This window comes from Balaenoptera acutorostrata, chromosome 2 (genome assembly GCF_949987535.1).
Source record: "Balaenoptera acutorostrata chromosome 2, mBalAcu1.1, whole genome shotgun sequence".
NCBI lineage: Eukaryota > Metazoa > Chordata > Mammalia > Artiodactyla > Balaenopteridae > Balaenoptera > Balaenoptera acutorostrata.
Genome location: NC_080065.1, coordinates 39,195,261 through 39,211,346, shown reverse-complemented (window position 1 = coordinate 39,211,346; position 16,086 = coordinate 39,195,261). Strand labels below are relative to the sequence as shown.

The following is a 16,086-nucleotide window of genomic DNA, read 5'->3' as shown; positions in this document are numbered from 1 at the left end:
AGTTGCCTACAGCCAATTTGGCAACACATCCTTATATTGGCTTGCCTCTTATTTTTCACTTCTGCATCGTGGGATCATTTCCTAAATAAATGACTTACGTGCAAACTCTTGTCTCAGGCTCTGTTCTTTTGGAGAACCCAGGCTAATACAATTGGTACCCAGAACAGCCCTATAAAGCAGACCCTCAGGATAGGTGGTTGGAGCAGGTTTACTGACCAGTCATGGCAAAAACCCCATTGCTGTTTGTAGTAGGCAGAATGATTCCTACCTCTGATCTCCACCTCTGGGACCTGTGAATATGTTGTGTTACATGGCAAAAACAGATGTGATTAAGCTTGAGGACCTTGAGATGGGGAGACTGGATAGGCCCAACCTAATCACAGGAGCCCTTAAAAGAAGAGAGCCTTTCTGGGCTGTGATCAGTGGGAGATGTCACTATACAAGGGTGAGCGAAGAGATGGCCCATTGCTGGCTTTGAAGATGGAGGAAGGGGACCACAAGCCAAGGAATACAAGCCACCTCTAGAAGCAGATACAGGCAAGGAAATGGGTTCTCCCCTAGTCTCAGAAAGGAACCCAGCCCTGAGGCCACCTTGATTTTGGCCCAATGAGACCCACGATGGACTTCTGTCTCACAGAACTGTCAGATAATAAATTTGTGTTGTTTTAAGGCATTACATTTGAGGTAATTTGTTAAGACATCAATAGAACACTAATGTGCTGTTGGTAAGAGGGTGCGGACAAGCCCTGGCTTGCAGGAGCAGCACAATTACTACCGAGGCTGTCATCTAGAGGTAGAGGGGGGAGATGGAATACTGGACCATGCGGCACCTGAACGGGATGGGGCGATGATAAAGCCTCTGGATTTGGCTAGCTTTTGTTAACTGTTTTGGAAGCCTGAGGGGAAAAAAATGACAGGTTTAAGTCAGCCAACTATCAGCTCAAGGCACACTGAAAGCCCAAGGGCCTTCAGGCAAGCTGGTGAGCAGAAGTCTGGTGTAGCCTGTCACAGAAAATTATGGTTCCAGATCTGAGTTACTTTACAGATCCAGTGCACAGTGAGGGGGAGGCCAGGACTTCTTGAAGGAAGGCCCTACTGCCACAAGTATATATGGTATGCATACCCAGAAAGTTTAAGGACTTTTGGATAAAAAGTGTAAAGTGAAATGGACACCAGAGAACCCTGAGTACCATTACGGCCCTATGTGTAGATGGGAGGGGTGGCCTATGGAAACCAGCTGATGGATGGAGTTCTGGCCAAAGTCTGTCTCACAATGAGGATGTCACCTTGGGGTCCTTTCCCTCGTCTCCAAGTACCTATTTGGGATAAATACATTTAGACCCCTAATGTGTGGAGTAAGAGCCGCTTTGGGAGGAGGAGGCACATGGAAACCTCTGAAAGTGTACCCTCTCCCCAGCCATGTTAATAAATCATAAGCAGTCACATGAGGAAATGCAGCTATCAGTGGGACACAGAGGTAATGGGCTCCATCATAACCTCATTTAATTTACTTAATTTACCCATCAGCCTCCTTAAAAGAGCAGATGGTGAACGGAGGATGTTGGTGGACCAGTGTTTGTCTCAGTCAGTTTTAGCGGCCATGCTGGATGTGGCTCTTTACGCAGAGACTCTGGCATTGATATGCAGCTATTTTGGGGGGAAAATTCATTCTCATTTTCCACCGGAAAGGAGGATTAAAAGCAGTTTGCGGTTTTTTTGGGATAGACAGAGATTCTCATTTACTCTATTGCCCCTAGGCGATGATGTTAAGCCTCCTGCTCTATGTCACAAGATAGTCTAAAAGGACCTTCCTCATCTTGACATTCTGCAGAACACATGCTGGTCCATGTGACAGCATGCTGGGTGGATGTGGCATCAGGAAGTGGCGAGTCCTCCAGATGCCCTACTAAGACTTATGTGTGCCAGAGTGTGGGTGATAAGCTCCATGAAGATTCAGGGGTCTGGCCACACTGATGAAGTGTTTAGAGGACCAATGACCTGAGGCACGCCTTCATATGTTGCACCTTGTACCCCTTAGCGCTGAGATAGAGGCACAGGGTTTAGTAGGCCTATCTGGGTTTTGGAAGCACATGTATTATACTTGGCATATTCCTCTAACCCATTTGTCGGGACTGCTGGTTTCAAGTGGATGCTACAGAAAAAAAATCTACAGCAGTTTCAGGCTTCAGTGCAAACTGCATTGCTACTCTGACTGTCTACATGGTGCTTAAGAATACGGTGTGGAGTCTTTCTTTGGCAACCGCTGTAGAAGGTTACAGCACAGCCCTGCAGGGTCCTGGAGTGAGGCCATGCTTTCTGCAGCAGAGAACTACTCAGGCTCTTGGTGTGTTTCTAGGCTCTAGGAGAGACTGAGCACCTGATTATGGGTCACTGAGGGACCAAGCAAATGGAGCTATCTCCTCATGAGCTGGGCATTATCAGATCCACAGAGTCATAAATTCAGACGAACACAGCAGTGATTCATCCTTATGGAATTGACATCTACTCACGATATAGGTTCACCTTTCCTGCCTTCAGTGAATCCTCCAATACAATCATGCTAGGTCCTAGAGAATACCTGGTCCATTATCATGTATATTACATAACATTGCCTCAAGGACCACAGTTTTGGTAAAAGCCGTGTGGGCAACGGGCACATGACCATGGGATGTACCCCTCTTACTATATACCTCAACACCAGAAGCAGCCAGCATAGATGGATGGAGTGGCTCAGCTAAGGCACCGGTTATAGGGCAGCACCCTGCAGGGCTGGGGTGCTATCCCCCAGGATTCAGTATACATGATTTAACAATGGCTCATAGATACATGTCCCCTGCTGTTAAAATACACAGGTCTGGGAACCACTGGGTAGAAGCATGATTGACTTTTCTTACCATCACAATCAGGGACCCACTTGAAGAATTTGTACTTCTCTTTGCTACAGTCTCGGCTTGGCTAGATTAGAGGTTTTCGATCCTGGGGGCAGGGGGATGCTTCTACCGGGAGACCCAGTAGGGGTCCAGTGAATTGAGATCTATGGCTACCACATGGTCACTTTGGGATCCCCATGCCAGGTGACAAGCAGGCAAAGAAAGGAGCTATTATAGTGGTGGGAATTACTGACCCTGATTTTCGTAAGGAGCTAAAGAGGAGTTATGTCTGAACCCAAGAGCGTTACTTTAGAGCCTCATAATGATGGTGAAGAGGCAATTGCAGCAACCCTGAGCCAACAAGAGCAAGGCACCTAAGGGTTCAGATCCTTTGATGCTAAAGGTCTGGGTCATACCACCCAATCTAGACCAGCCAAAATGCTGGCCAAAGGCGAGGGAAATTTACAATGGTTGATGGAGGAAGGAAGGTATGAGTCCAGTTACAGCCTCAGGACAAATTGCAGTAATGACTAGACTATCCTGCACAGGAGAGAAAGGACCTGGCCTATTTTTTATTTTGCAGCACCTTAAACAGTGCCCGGCACATGGTAGGCACTGCATAAGCATTTCTCGATTAACTGAGTGAATGTTAGAGTTTGAAAACAAGATGAGGTTACAAACCAAGCCAGAATCTGAGCTAATAGACTTTTTGGGGGGGGGGGGGCGGGGCGGCGGAGGGGAAATGCATATCTTAAATTTAAATTTATTTAAAAATTACAAAAATGTCTCCACTCAAGTTGGTGAAAAAATTTAAAAGCAGCAACAATGATCTTGGTTAATTACCAGCAGTCTAATGCAATTTATAAAATTGAACAAAATTTGGATGTGTGTCTTATGCCTCTGTAGACACGGGACCCTTTCTTTAGGTCCCTCTCTTTAGGGTCTGGTAGTATCATTATTGGGACACTTTCCGAAGCCTTTTTCTTTTGGACTCTATGCAAAATGATTCTATAGACGCCTGTGATGGAGCTTCGGGCATCTCTCCCTTGGTTATTCCGAATATGCTCTTCCGTAATGCCCAAGTGTTCTAAAGTGCTTTTAACCTCATTTTCTTCTTCTTTGAGGGTGCTGGTTTCTGACAAATGTTTCGGATCCAGCTGGAAAGGCTCCAAAGGGGTGGGGTACGGCACTCCTTGCATCCACTCATTGTTCATGATGGAGTCGATTCCGTACCTCTCGGCGGGTACCTGCTGGAGGACGCCCCGGATGAGCCGGAGGCAGGGCTCTGACACGTGCGGAGGCTCATTGTACGTGCCCTCCAGGATGCTCTTCTTCAGTTTGGCCACGGTCTCTGCCCGAAATGGCATGGTGCCCGTCACCATGAAGTACAGAAGCACCCCCAAGGCCCAGATATCCACATAAACGCCGACGTAGTGCTCGTCTCGAAAAAGTTCGGGCGCCGCGTAGGGAGGAGACCCACAGAAAGTGTTCAGCATTTCACCTTTTTTACTTACTGTGCTGAATCCAAAGTCACCCACCTTCACACAAGTATTATTGGTATAGAACACATTTTCTGCTTTCAGATCTCTGTGAATAATTTGGTTTTCATGCTGTGGAAAGAAGACAAAGGGGGAAAAAGTCATCGTTTTCAAAGTAAAATACCAACATTAAAGATGCATCAGTTGCTCTGAAACAATGAGGTGATAACGGTGTAACAACAGAAATTCAATGGAGATCAACTTAAGTCACGTCAAACCTCAGATCTTGAGAGCTGCCCTGTCATAACCTTTAGTCCAGTGTAAAGCCCACACCCTCCAAGCAGACCAAAGGTTCTGTTCTGTGGGGTGAGGGTTGGAGTCTGTCCCACACACATGGACTCAGGAATTAGGGCCAGAAGTAAGACCCAGATCTTGTGAAACAGTAATCCTTCGTTTCTGAGACCATGTATGGGTTTTTCTGGCTGAGCAATCTCTTGAGTAGGGCCAACCCCAAGAAGGTGAGGAGCCCTCCCCCAACTCCACACCCCTGCTCCTTTGGGTGGGCTCCTTTATCGCCATAGAACTCAATAGAAGGGAGGATACTATGTTGGGCAAGGTTCTGGCAGCAGATCCAATCCCTACCCTTGAATTCTGGATCCAGACAACCTTGAAGACCCTTGACCAGTTTAATGCCAAGGGCTCTTGGGAAATGGTTTAATGTCACTTTTCCGGCTGGATCTCCTGTGGCAAGAATCCAGGCTTTGGAGCCTGACATCTTGGTTAATTCTAGATTCAACTATACCAGCTGTGTATGTGAGTGTCGCCTTCCTTCTTTGTAAAATGGGACACTGAGAACCGCCTCATAAGGCTGTTGTGAGAACTGTATGTGATGCTGTATCTATAGCATTCAGCATGGTCCTGGCACATAGCAAACAAACCCGATAAAATTTGGATCTATGTCTATCGTTCACCCTTCCTCTTGTTGGAGACCAGAGAGCTAGGAGAAAGGTCAGGATGTAGAGCCTCAGAGGACTCAGTCTGCATCCTCTCCTGCTGGATCCTCTTCTGCTCTCCCACCAGATCTCTTTTCCAAGTAGAATGTGCAAGACTCTGCCCATCTGCTCCATTGCTTGGTATGGGTCTGGCTTATTCCCTGGCCCAGGGAAAGTTCACCCCAGCACAGGGCCACTTAGATGACAACCACAGGTTGTAAACAGCCACTACCATCACACTCAGGTTCTCCCTGCTCACTTCTTTTTCCTCCCCCCTCCCTCCCAGCTGCTATCTTGGGCCCCTTAGGTCACTAGTAACCTGCTAATAATTTGGCCAGGAGCTCATTGATCCCAGTTCTTGTCTCACGACATCTGAACAGAGGAGCAAACTAGAAAGAGCCTCTCAACTAATATAGACACCAGACAAGTGTCTCTTCCTGCCAACTGGACTGAGAGCTGGGCAAAGAGGGCAGCCAAAACCTTTGCACTAACAGAGTGGTACAAGTGGTCATCAGGTCTGCAAGTCAGATTCCTCCTGTGTGCCCAGCAGTACAACCAACAATAGGGAGGGCACAGGAGAACCGGTTCATGGAGGAACTGGGGAGTATGCTTACGGAGTCCAGATTTATCTAAAGACATAATCAGAGAACTAAAATAAGAATGACACAAGCAAGTGTTAATGTGTTGAGCACAGAGGCGGCAAGAGCTAGTGGGGTTCACCAAAGGCATGAAGATCAGCGCGGGCTGACCGAAGACTGAAGAAAGTTTCACAGAGAGAGACAGAACTGAGCTGGGTCACGACGTGTGGATGGGATTGGGGATGTGAGATGTGAAAAGAGGGGAGAGGGCATCCTAGACACAGAATTAGGGAGGCAAGGCCAAGAAGCAGTGAGAAGCCAGCTCTCCGAGTAGTGGAAGACGGGGTTGGAGGAATGCGTGTGGCCAAGGAGGGGGTGATGGTCATGGGGCTGCTCAGAGTGACTCCTGCCAACTTCCGCAGAGGCCAGGAGGCTGCCGTGTAACTGGAGATCCCTGGGCATTGCTTCGGAGGCAGGGAGCACAATCCCAGCCAGACATCTGACTCTCACAGAAGGGACTGCTGTCTGCCCTTGTAGGACCAAAGCCTTCGGGGATGCTTAGATGATGGTAAACTAAAGCCCCACGCTCCCATTGTGGGTAGAATGGGAGCAAGACGCTCCCTCCTCGCCCTGCTCACCATGTGCTTCACGGCAGACACAATCTGGGAGAAGACGAGCTTGCTTTCTGGTTCTGAGAACTTCCCTTCGGTGCTGATTTTCCCAAAGAGCTCCCCACCCCCTGCATACTCCATCACCAAGTGCAGCTTGGATAGAGTCTCCACGACTTCATAAAGGCGAATGATGTTGGGATGGTGCAGTTTTTCCATGCTGGAGATTTCGCGGGATAGGAGCCTTTGGGTTTTCTGGTCTAACTTGGTCTTGTCCAGGATCTTAATGGCCACCTTTTCTGGAAAAAAAAAAAAAAAAGTCAAAGAATGTGCCTGAGTTCATAGCTATTTAGAACTGGAAGAAACCTAGTCCCTCTATTTCACTAGACACAGAGGTTAAGTGGCTATTTCCAGCTCAGAAAGGCTCCTCAGGAGTAGTGACAAACAGCAATTTTTGAGTTCAACATCCATGCTGGTCCCTTAGATCAGTGTGACTCTACCATGTACAGGTTTTAATGCCAACTCCTGCCTCCCAAGGAGGTTTCAGTTTGGTGAGCTTTATCCAGTTTTCTGGATAAAGTTAAAGCACCTTTATTTAGCCGACAGAGCCCCTCTTGATCAGGCCCAAGCTACCTCTTCAGCCTCATGGCCCACCGCTCCTAACCACCTCCCCATGCACCCTGTGGTCTAACCGTTACAGAACGTTTTGCTGTTCACTGAAAAGGTACAGGACATTCATGCCTGGGATCTTCCCTCTACCTGGATCTACCTGGATTATTTCCTCTCTCTGGCTCATCACTCCTTCCTGTTCTTTACTCAGTTAATGCCGGATGAGTCTTCAAGGCCAGCCTCAGAACCAACCTCTTCCAGGAAGCCTTCTATGACACCTGTCCCAGGAAGATGATGACATCCAGTTTCTGTGTATTCTCTGTACTATAATCTCAGCACATTTACCTATAAATATTGACTCCTCATCTGTTTCTTCCTCCTACCCCCTTCCTTGCGTGGGCTGTTTGATCTGATTTGACTTTGTCTGTGCCTGGCACACCATGTACCAGTACAGGAAACACCAGCGCTCGGTGGGTCTGGATTGTTGGAAAGCCATGGAGAGTCGGGCACTGCAAGGTGCTGCTGGTGGGAGGCCTAGTTGGTAAGATGGTTCTGGACTGTAGTTTGGTATTACGTCTTGAGAGTCTTTAAAATGATCACACCCTTCGACCCACCCTTTTCACTTTTGGCAATTAATCTTAAAGAAATAATCTGACACATGTACAAGATTGCTTGTGTAAGAAGACTTCTGTAACACTGGGAACAGCTTAAGCGTCCAGCAAGAGAGATGGTTAAAGTGTGGTTCATCTATCTCTCTAATGGTACACCATGCAGCTATCAAAATAACCACGTTGATCTTTATTTACGAACATGGAAAGTTGCTCAATATAGAACAAGCGAGGAAAAACACAAATATGCATTTGCATGGGAAAAAATCTGGCAAGATATACACCAAAATGTTTAGAATAGTTATTTTATTAATAGGGGGATCATGGATGGTTTTCTTTTTTTAAAACTTTTATTGGAGTAGTATAGTTGATTTACAATGTTGTGTTAGTTTCAGGTGTACAGCAAAGTGAATCAGTTATACATATATATATCCACTTTTTTTTTTTAAGATTCTTTCCCCATGTAGACCATTACAGAGTACTGAGTAGAGTTCCCTGTGCTATACAGCAGGTTATTATTAATCTATTTTATAGCAATGTATATATGTCAGTCCCAATCTCCCAATTTATCCCCCGCTAATGGATGGTTTTCTTTTAATTTTTCTTTTTTTTTACTTATCTGTGCTTTCTAATTTTCCTACAATTAATTATACAATTATCATAGATTGTGTAATAAAAATGGTTAATGTTTGAAAATGAATGAATCTCTACTCCAAAGTAACACTTCATTTATTTTTTGGTTCAAACTGGACCAGACTTTCTATTAGATAAGAAAGAATTTTCCAGGCAAATAAACGGGGAGAACGGGATGGCAGGGCGCCTGTTTGACCTACTTGCAAAACAACTGGTTTGAGGAACTTTGGCACAGTGGTTATGGGCATGAAAATAGAAGCTGCTAGTTTAAAATAGGAGTGTTATCGGTTTATTAAAGTAGGTCCATTAGGACTCCTGGAAGACGAAGAGGCAGGGTTCGCTGGTGCCTGAGGTGGCCGCGCTTGCTCGGGTGGGGAAGGAGGAGGGAAGCTAGACGGAGTAGGACCCTCAGGGCTCCCGCGACCTCCGCAGGCAATCCTCCCAGCAGACGGATGGACCTCCACGGCCGGTCCCCGGGGCATTCTCCCCGCGCTGGTCGCGTCCTTTCTACTGTTGAGGCCTTTAGGATTAAGATTCCCCGCCGCTGTTTACCTGAAACAGAAACTCTGGTTTTGTGCAGCCTGGTAGGCGAGCTGTTATTCCAAGGGCTAGAATACTGAATTCCATCCTTCAGCCTGCAGCCTGCCTGCAGAAGAGGCCGCTGCTCCGGCCGGTCGTCCCCAGCGCGGGCCAGGCTTCTGTTAGCTGCGGGTCCCTCTCTGCCGCCCCCTCGGCCGCCGCAGCTGCACGCGCGCTGCTCACCCTGCGACCGCCCAAGAATCCGGTTGGGGTGCGTCCAGGCCGCTGTCTCAAACCTCCCTTTAGGACAATCCTAGTTTTAGATTTTCAGTTTTATATTTGAGCGGTTCTTAGGAAAGGCTGCCCTCCCACGGCCGGGACCACAGTGAGGCAGGAGAAGGTTTGTGAGAGGAAATGCGTTCTGAAATTCTACACCCTAGGCGTCCGATGGCTCACTCTAGCCCCAGCCTGTTTCCTCCACTTTGTGTTAAATCAGATTATAGTCATGCCGCATAACGTAAATGTATAATCATATGAAACGTTTAAAAAAGCCCTGGCGTTCTGAATTGTCACTAAGTGGTAGAAATTGCCGGTTCGTGAAGAACTAGGTCTCTAAGTCCACCCTTTCAACAAATGTTCAGGCGGTACCTACTCTGCACCAGACTGAAAAAGACAGACATGTTCCTACGGTCCAGTGAGACAGAGAGACTTTGAAAAAACCCTTATTACAAGCGTGGCACGTGTTAGGAAGGGGAGCAGATAGGAGAACAGAGAGACCCCCTGAGAAATGACACTTGCCTTGTGAACAGGAGGTGAGGAGGGAGGCCCACTACTTGGCCGCGGGAAGGGGACAGTGTGCCAGGTCTGGGCAAGATGTCACGTTTGTGTTTGAGGATCTAAGAGGAGCCCATTATGCTGGGCATGGAGAATTGGGAGGCTGGGGGAAAGGGGTCCCAAACCAGCCTGCAGCAGTAGGCAGGCGTCACATTACCCAGAGACCTGGAAATTATTTCAAGAAATGTAGTCTTGGGGGTGGGAAGATGAAGAAATACACTCTCAGAGAAAAAAAAACTTTGCTGGACATATCAGTAAACAAAGGATGTTGCAGCCATTAAGCCTTCACATTACAGCCGCTGAAGGTGAGCCCTGAGGGAACTCAGGATGGAAATGGGATGCCAGCCATCAAGCGGTCAGCCCTGCACACCCGACCCGCCCTGCATCCTGAGGAGACTCAGAATGAGAAAGCGCAGGATACTGGCCCCAGGGAGCTGAGGTGCATATCAAAGGAGTGATTTCAATGAGCCCAGACTTTTGCATCTTCCCATACACAGAAAAGTGCTGAATTCCTTAACTTGCAATATCTGGTTTTCTTTAATTAACAGTTATCTTTGGAGGTTCTGACTACCTGGTCTTTGTTGCAAAAGCTCCTATATACCCTGGCCCCCCCCTCACCGCTTCAGAGCCATCTGAGAGACTGTGTCCCCAGCTTAAGTCCTCAGTTTTGTCTGCTGAATGAAAGATAATTCTCAACTTTTAGGTTGTGCAATTTTTTTTTTTTCGGTTGACATGGTGATGGAGATTGAGGTACAAACTTCCAGTTATAAAATAAGTCACAGGGATGTAATGTATAGTTCAGGGAATATAGTCAGTAATATTGTAATAACTCTGTATGGTGACAGATGGCTTACCATGGCGATCATTTTGTAATGTATAAAAAGATTGGATCACTATGTTGTACACCTGAAAGTAATATAGTATTGTAAGTTAATCATACTTCAATTGTTTTTTTTTAAAGTAGCCTTTATTTTTAGGGCAGTAGGAAGACACTACAAGGTTTTAAGGGATTGTCATAACCAGATATCCACTTTAGAATGGGTACTCTGGCTGCAGTGTGGGAAAGGGATAGGAGCAGAGCACACCTGAGGGCAGGGTGGTGGTTTTGGAGGTGATGATGGGAGAGGCAGGGAGAGGACTCTCTCGGTAGTGATGGAGAGGAGAGGAGAGAGAAGTAGAGAAATTCGAGAGGTAAACCTCCCCTTTCTCCAAATTTGGTGAAGAGACTGACACATTTCCTTAAACCAGGACTTGCAAACTCAAATGTCTCTAGAGGCCAGGGTGGAAATAGGGTGGCAAGCTTATTGTAAGGCAATAGGGAGTAGTGGGGACTGTGGAGTCCTGAGGAGTACATGCCCCAGAGTAAAGGGGCAGCTGCTACTCAACCCCAGACAATTGTTACTGTTTGGGATGTAGACTCAGTGTTATCAAATCTAATTTTTTTCAAGAGACATCTGAATTGTAATGCAATCATTCTAATCATTAAGTGTCAGCAACTAATTCAGAATTTCAAACCTAGAGTGGACCAAGCAAAATCTGTCTTTGGGACCAAAGGGACAGGGGGAGGGAGCAGATATTAGAACCTAGAGAGTGTTGTGTAGAGAAAGCTACCTTGAGGGGAGCTGAGACATCCTTCCAGACGTACAGCTGGCCTGAATCAACCTCACAGTCAGGCTGGGGGAACAGATCTCAGGCTCTCGCTCTCCTTCTTTTGATCCAATGCAAGGGCTCCCTACAAGCCAAAGCCAACTGGAACCCGTTGGACTAAAGAGACGTGATGTAGTCTGGGACAGAGAGCAAAATGAAGGGTGGAAAATGGATCTGGGGAAGCAGATGGAAGATGTCTGGCACAGTGGGCTAGGAGGGTAAGAGAGCAGGATGCAGCGGAGCAAAAAACAAGGGGATGTTCCCCGAGTCAGAGGGTCAGGGAAGATCTTCAACACTTTCCCTGGAGTCTAAGTGTTAACTAGAGGAAAGTAGGGGGGAAGCAATAAGGAGAGATTCTAATAGTAGGGTTGTATAGGAGACAAGATCTTGAGGCAGGAAAGACCCTAATACCTTAGGGTAATGGTCTATACACTTTTTTGATTAGCTTCCTTTACTAATAAAACATTTTTGAGCATTGCTCTCTATGTATATTTATTTATAAATTATATGCATGCACTACTAATATACACATTTTAAATGTATGTAATCATGGAAATTAAAAACATGTAATTACAAATAAATATAGAAAAGAAGTTCTAATATTTTCTTCCCTCATCCCAGTGGGCACCTCCATGGGTGGTATGTGCACCCTACTTTGGAGACCACTGCCTCTGAGGAATTGAAAGAAGACAGTGGAGCTGGCACATGGGGAATGAAGGAAAAGATAAGCCAAGATGAGGCTGGAGAGTCGGCCAGGGCCAAAGTCCGTGAGTCATATTCTGGACCTCAGATTAAGGGCATTGAGAAACCACTGGAGAGTTTCTTTTTTTTTTCTTTATTTTATTTTATATTGGGGTATAGTTGATTAACAATGTTGTGTTAGTTTCAGGTGAACAGCAAAGTGATTCAGTTATACATATACATGTATCCATTCTTTTTCAAATTCTTTTCCCATTTAGGTTGTTACATAATATTGAGCGGAGTTCCCTGTGCTATACAGCAGGTCCTTGTTGCTTATCCGTTTTAAATATAGCAGTGTGTATGTATCAATCCCAAACTCCCTAACTATCTCTTGCCTGCACCCTTCCCCTCTGGTAACCAAGAGAAACCACTAGAAAGTTTCAAGCAGAGAGTGAGCTACATGACCAGGCTTGCAGTTTCTAAAAGACCGCTTCTGGCTGCAGTGCAGAGGATGAGATAAATATGGATGAGGGAGACAGATTACAGCAATTTAATCCAACTAGGAAAGGGTGAGATATTTAGAAGGGAGCATCAATAGCACTTGGGGTTCAGCCAAGGGTTAGGGTTGAAGAAGAGGTAAAGGTTTCTGGGTTGAGGAATGGGGAGGATTGGTGGCATGCACTGGAGGGGCATCTTTTTTCTTTTTTAAAAATATTTATTTATTTATTTATTTTTGGCTGTGTTTGGTCTTCATTGCTGTGCACAGGCTTTCTCTACTTGCAGCGAGCAGGGGGCTACTCTTCGTCGCAGTGTGTGGGCTTCTCATTGCAGTGGCTTCTCTTGTTGCAGAGCATGGGCTCTAGGTGCGAGGGCTTCAGTAGTTGTGGCATGCGGGCTCAATAGTTGTGGCTCGCAGGCTCTAGAGCGCAGGCTCAGTAGTTGTGGCGCACGGGCTTAGTTGCTTCGCGGCATATGGGATCTTCCCGGACCAGGGCTCGAACCCGTGTCCCCTGCATTGGCAGGGGTATTCTTAACCACTGCACCACCAGGGAAGTCCTGGAGGAGCATCTTTATTGTTGTTGTCATGGCTCTGTGTACTCCCTCAACATCTCTGGTCTCTCTCATCATGTTTACTCAGCTGAACCACACCCTGGTTAAATCCAGCCTCCCACCTACTCTCTGCCTACACCCATGCAGTGACCATGACGGCTTGTCTCACTTTGAATTCATAATCTATAACCTCAGGTGCGTCTTTATTGCTCCTGGCAGACACACTACATTTCCCTGGTCCAATAGCGTCCCTACACTTTTAGATGACGCTTTCATGGCTTCTCTTCTCCCATCAAATCTCTAATACCTTCTCTCTCTCCTCACTCATAGCTGATGACTTTGATTTCTATTTTATTGAGTAAAGAAAGCCATAGAAGAGAATTTCTTCAAGTTCCTTCTGCCACTTCTTCCAGCCTACCTGAATCTGTGCCCATAAACTCTGTCTTCCTTCCTGTTTCTCTGGATAAATGGTCCCTGCTCCTATCTAAGGCCTAGCTACCCCTCTACATGTTGAATAGATTCCATCTACTCTCCTCTACTCAAGAACAGGCATCCAAAATTTCTTCCTTCTCTCCTGCGTCATAAGTTTTAACCTTTCTACTGAATCTTTTCCATCTGCATACATTCATGCTATTTACCCATCTAAAAAAAAAAAGTCTTCCCCACAAAAATGCATACATGTTACCAAAAGACTTGTACTAGAATGTTCATAATAACATTATTCATAATAGCCCCAAATTGGAAACTATCCTCGTGTTCATCAACAGTAGAATGGATAAATAAATTGTGGTATATTTGTACAATGGGCTGCTATATAGCAATAAGAATGAAGCATCTAAACTACACAAAATAATACGGATGGTTTTCCCCCATTTTTTTTTGGCCGTGCTTTGCAGCTTGCACCAGGGATTGAACTCGGGGCTCCGGCAGTGAGAGAGCCAAGTCCTAACCACTGGACCACCAGGGAAGTCCCCAGCTTTCACAAGTTTAATATTGAGCAAATGAAATAAGGCAAAAGAACACATATTGTATGATGTCATTTATATAAAGCTTTACAGGCAAACACAATCTGTGATGTTAGAAGTCAGGGTAGTGGTTATACTTGGGGATGTAGTAAATAGAAGGGGGGATAGGGGAGCCTCTAAAGTACTGGGAATGTTCTCTTTTTTGAACTTGGTGGTGGTTATATGGGTCTTTTTAGTTTGGAAAATTCATTTAACTGCATATTTGTGAGTTTCATACTTCTTTTTGTATTTATGTATGTTAAACATTAAAAAAAGTTTTTGAGAAACCACGAAAAACCTCTCTCGACCACACTTCCCCCTCTAGCATCAGACTTCTTCTAATTCTCTTTGTAGGAAAGCTCTCTTAAAGAGCTGGTTCTACGTCACTGTCTCCAGTCCTCCCCTCATTATGTCTTGAACCTAAGAGATATTGCTACTAAAAAAGCTCCTTTCAGGGTCACCGATGACCTCCAAGTTGCTAAAACCAATGGCCAGCTTTCAGGCTTCATCCTTCCTCCTAGAAACACCTTTGTCACTTGGTTTCTAGGAAAACACACGCTCCTGGTTTTTCTCCTACCTCTTGCCACTTCTTCTAAGGCTCCTTTGCTGTGTTCTTTTCCTCTGCCCAGCCTCTAAATGTTGGACACCTGAGGGCTTAGTCCTTAGACATCTCTACAATTTCCTCAGCAATTCCAGATGCATAAATACACCTGCCTACAAGACCTCTCCACTTGGTTGTCTCAGTTTGGCTTCTTACAGAAGCAGATCATGAGGCAGTGATTCAGGTGCAAATGGTTGATGAAGGAGGTGGTACCCAGGAAACACTGGTAGAAGAATGAGGAAAGGCAGCCAATTAAGGATGTGTTACTAAGCAAGTTACCAGTTAATCCTGCATGGCTGTTAGCATAACTGACATCATCTCGGGCTCATACAATTCCTCCTGTCCTTCCACTGACCCTACCCAGGACTGCACTATGCGGCAAATCACTTCTCTGTCAAGGGCTTTGTAGTTAACAGATATTGTTTAATGATCGGTAGGTCCAGGTGGCCTCTATGATCCGTTAGTCCCCAAATAATGATGAAGACCTTCGCTGACATTTTCCTGGTACCCACGAGACTAGTCACCCATTCAATCATCTTGACTTAGGAATGTACTTCCTGTTTTCAAGGGTACTCCCATACCCTAGGTTAGCTACAAAATTGCCCCAGTGGCCCTTCGGGCGGTGCAGAGTACAGCTGCGAATGCTTCCAGATCTTTGTCGGCCCGATTCTGATCCCACCTTGTCAGGCACCTACAATAAACTGATCCGTTGAGTATATGGAGCTGCCTGCCTCATTTTTCAGTCTCAAGATGACTTCTCAGTTCGATGGGCATCTTTTGTTCCCTCTGTCTTCCAAAGATCCTGCTGCGAGTTATCGTTTGAGTTTTATCATGAGAAGAGTGAGAGAGCTGGGGTATTTGTACATCAACTACTGCCAGTAACTAGCTGTTGGCTGTTCCTGGCAGACATTAATTCCCCTCTATTTCCCATGCATGCAGGAAGAGCAGCTCCGGCAGCTAGAGAAAGCCCAGAGGCAAAGAGATGGAGAGACTGGCATTTGAAGGTCTGGCCTGCATGCACTGAAATGGAAAGGCCCAAGGAGACACGGGTGAGGCATCAACAGCCTCTGCTATGCATGTGTAACAGGCACACCCAGCATAACACGTCCAATACTGATCTCCCCCACCCCAAACCTGTTCCTTCTACAGTCTTCCCAGTTTCAGTAAATGGAAACTCTATTCTTGCAGTCATCCAGAACAAAAACCTTGACTATTTGACTCTCCTCTTTTACACTCCACTTTCAATCTGTCAGCAAATCCTGTTATCTCTACTTCTAAATACAGCCAGAATCCAGCCACTTCTCAGCCTTTCACTGCTCCCTTCCTGGTCCAAGCCACCATTCTCTCTTGCCTGGATTATTCCGATAGGCTCCT

At 46.1% G+C, this 16,086-nt stretch overlaps 1 protein-coding gene across 3 annotated transcripts in view; it reads right to left on the bottom strand.

The window, feature by feature from the left end:
* Positions 1-3,617: 3,617 nt before the first annotated feature.
* NIM1K (NIM1 serine/threonine protein kinase) overlaps positions 3,618-16,086 on the bottom strand; it is a 68,540-nt gene continuing 56,071 nt past the window's right edge. For all 3 annotated transcript variants that reach the window (XM_057541406.1, XM_007195542.2, XM_007195543.2), the window contains 2 exons: positions 6,557-6,825; positions 3,618-4,480 (listed from right to left, as the gene is read on the bottom strand). In XM_057541406.1, coding sequence (XP_057397389.1) covers positions 3,731-4,480; positions 6,557-6,825 — 1,019 coding nt within the window. In that variant the 3' untranslated portion in view covers positions 3,618-3,730. The remainder of the gene's footprint in view (positions 4,481-6,556; positions 6,826-16,086) is intronic.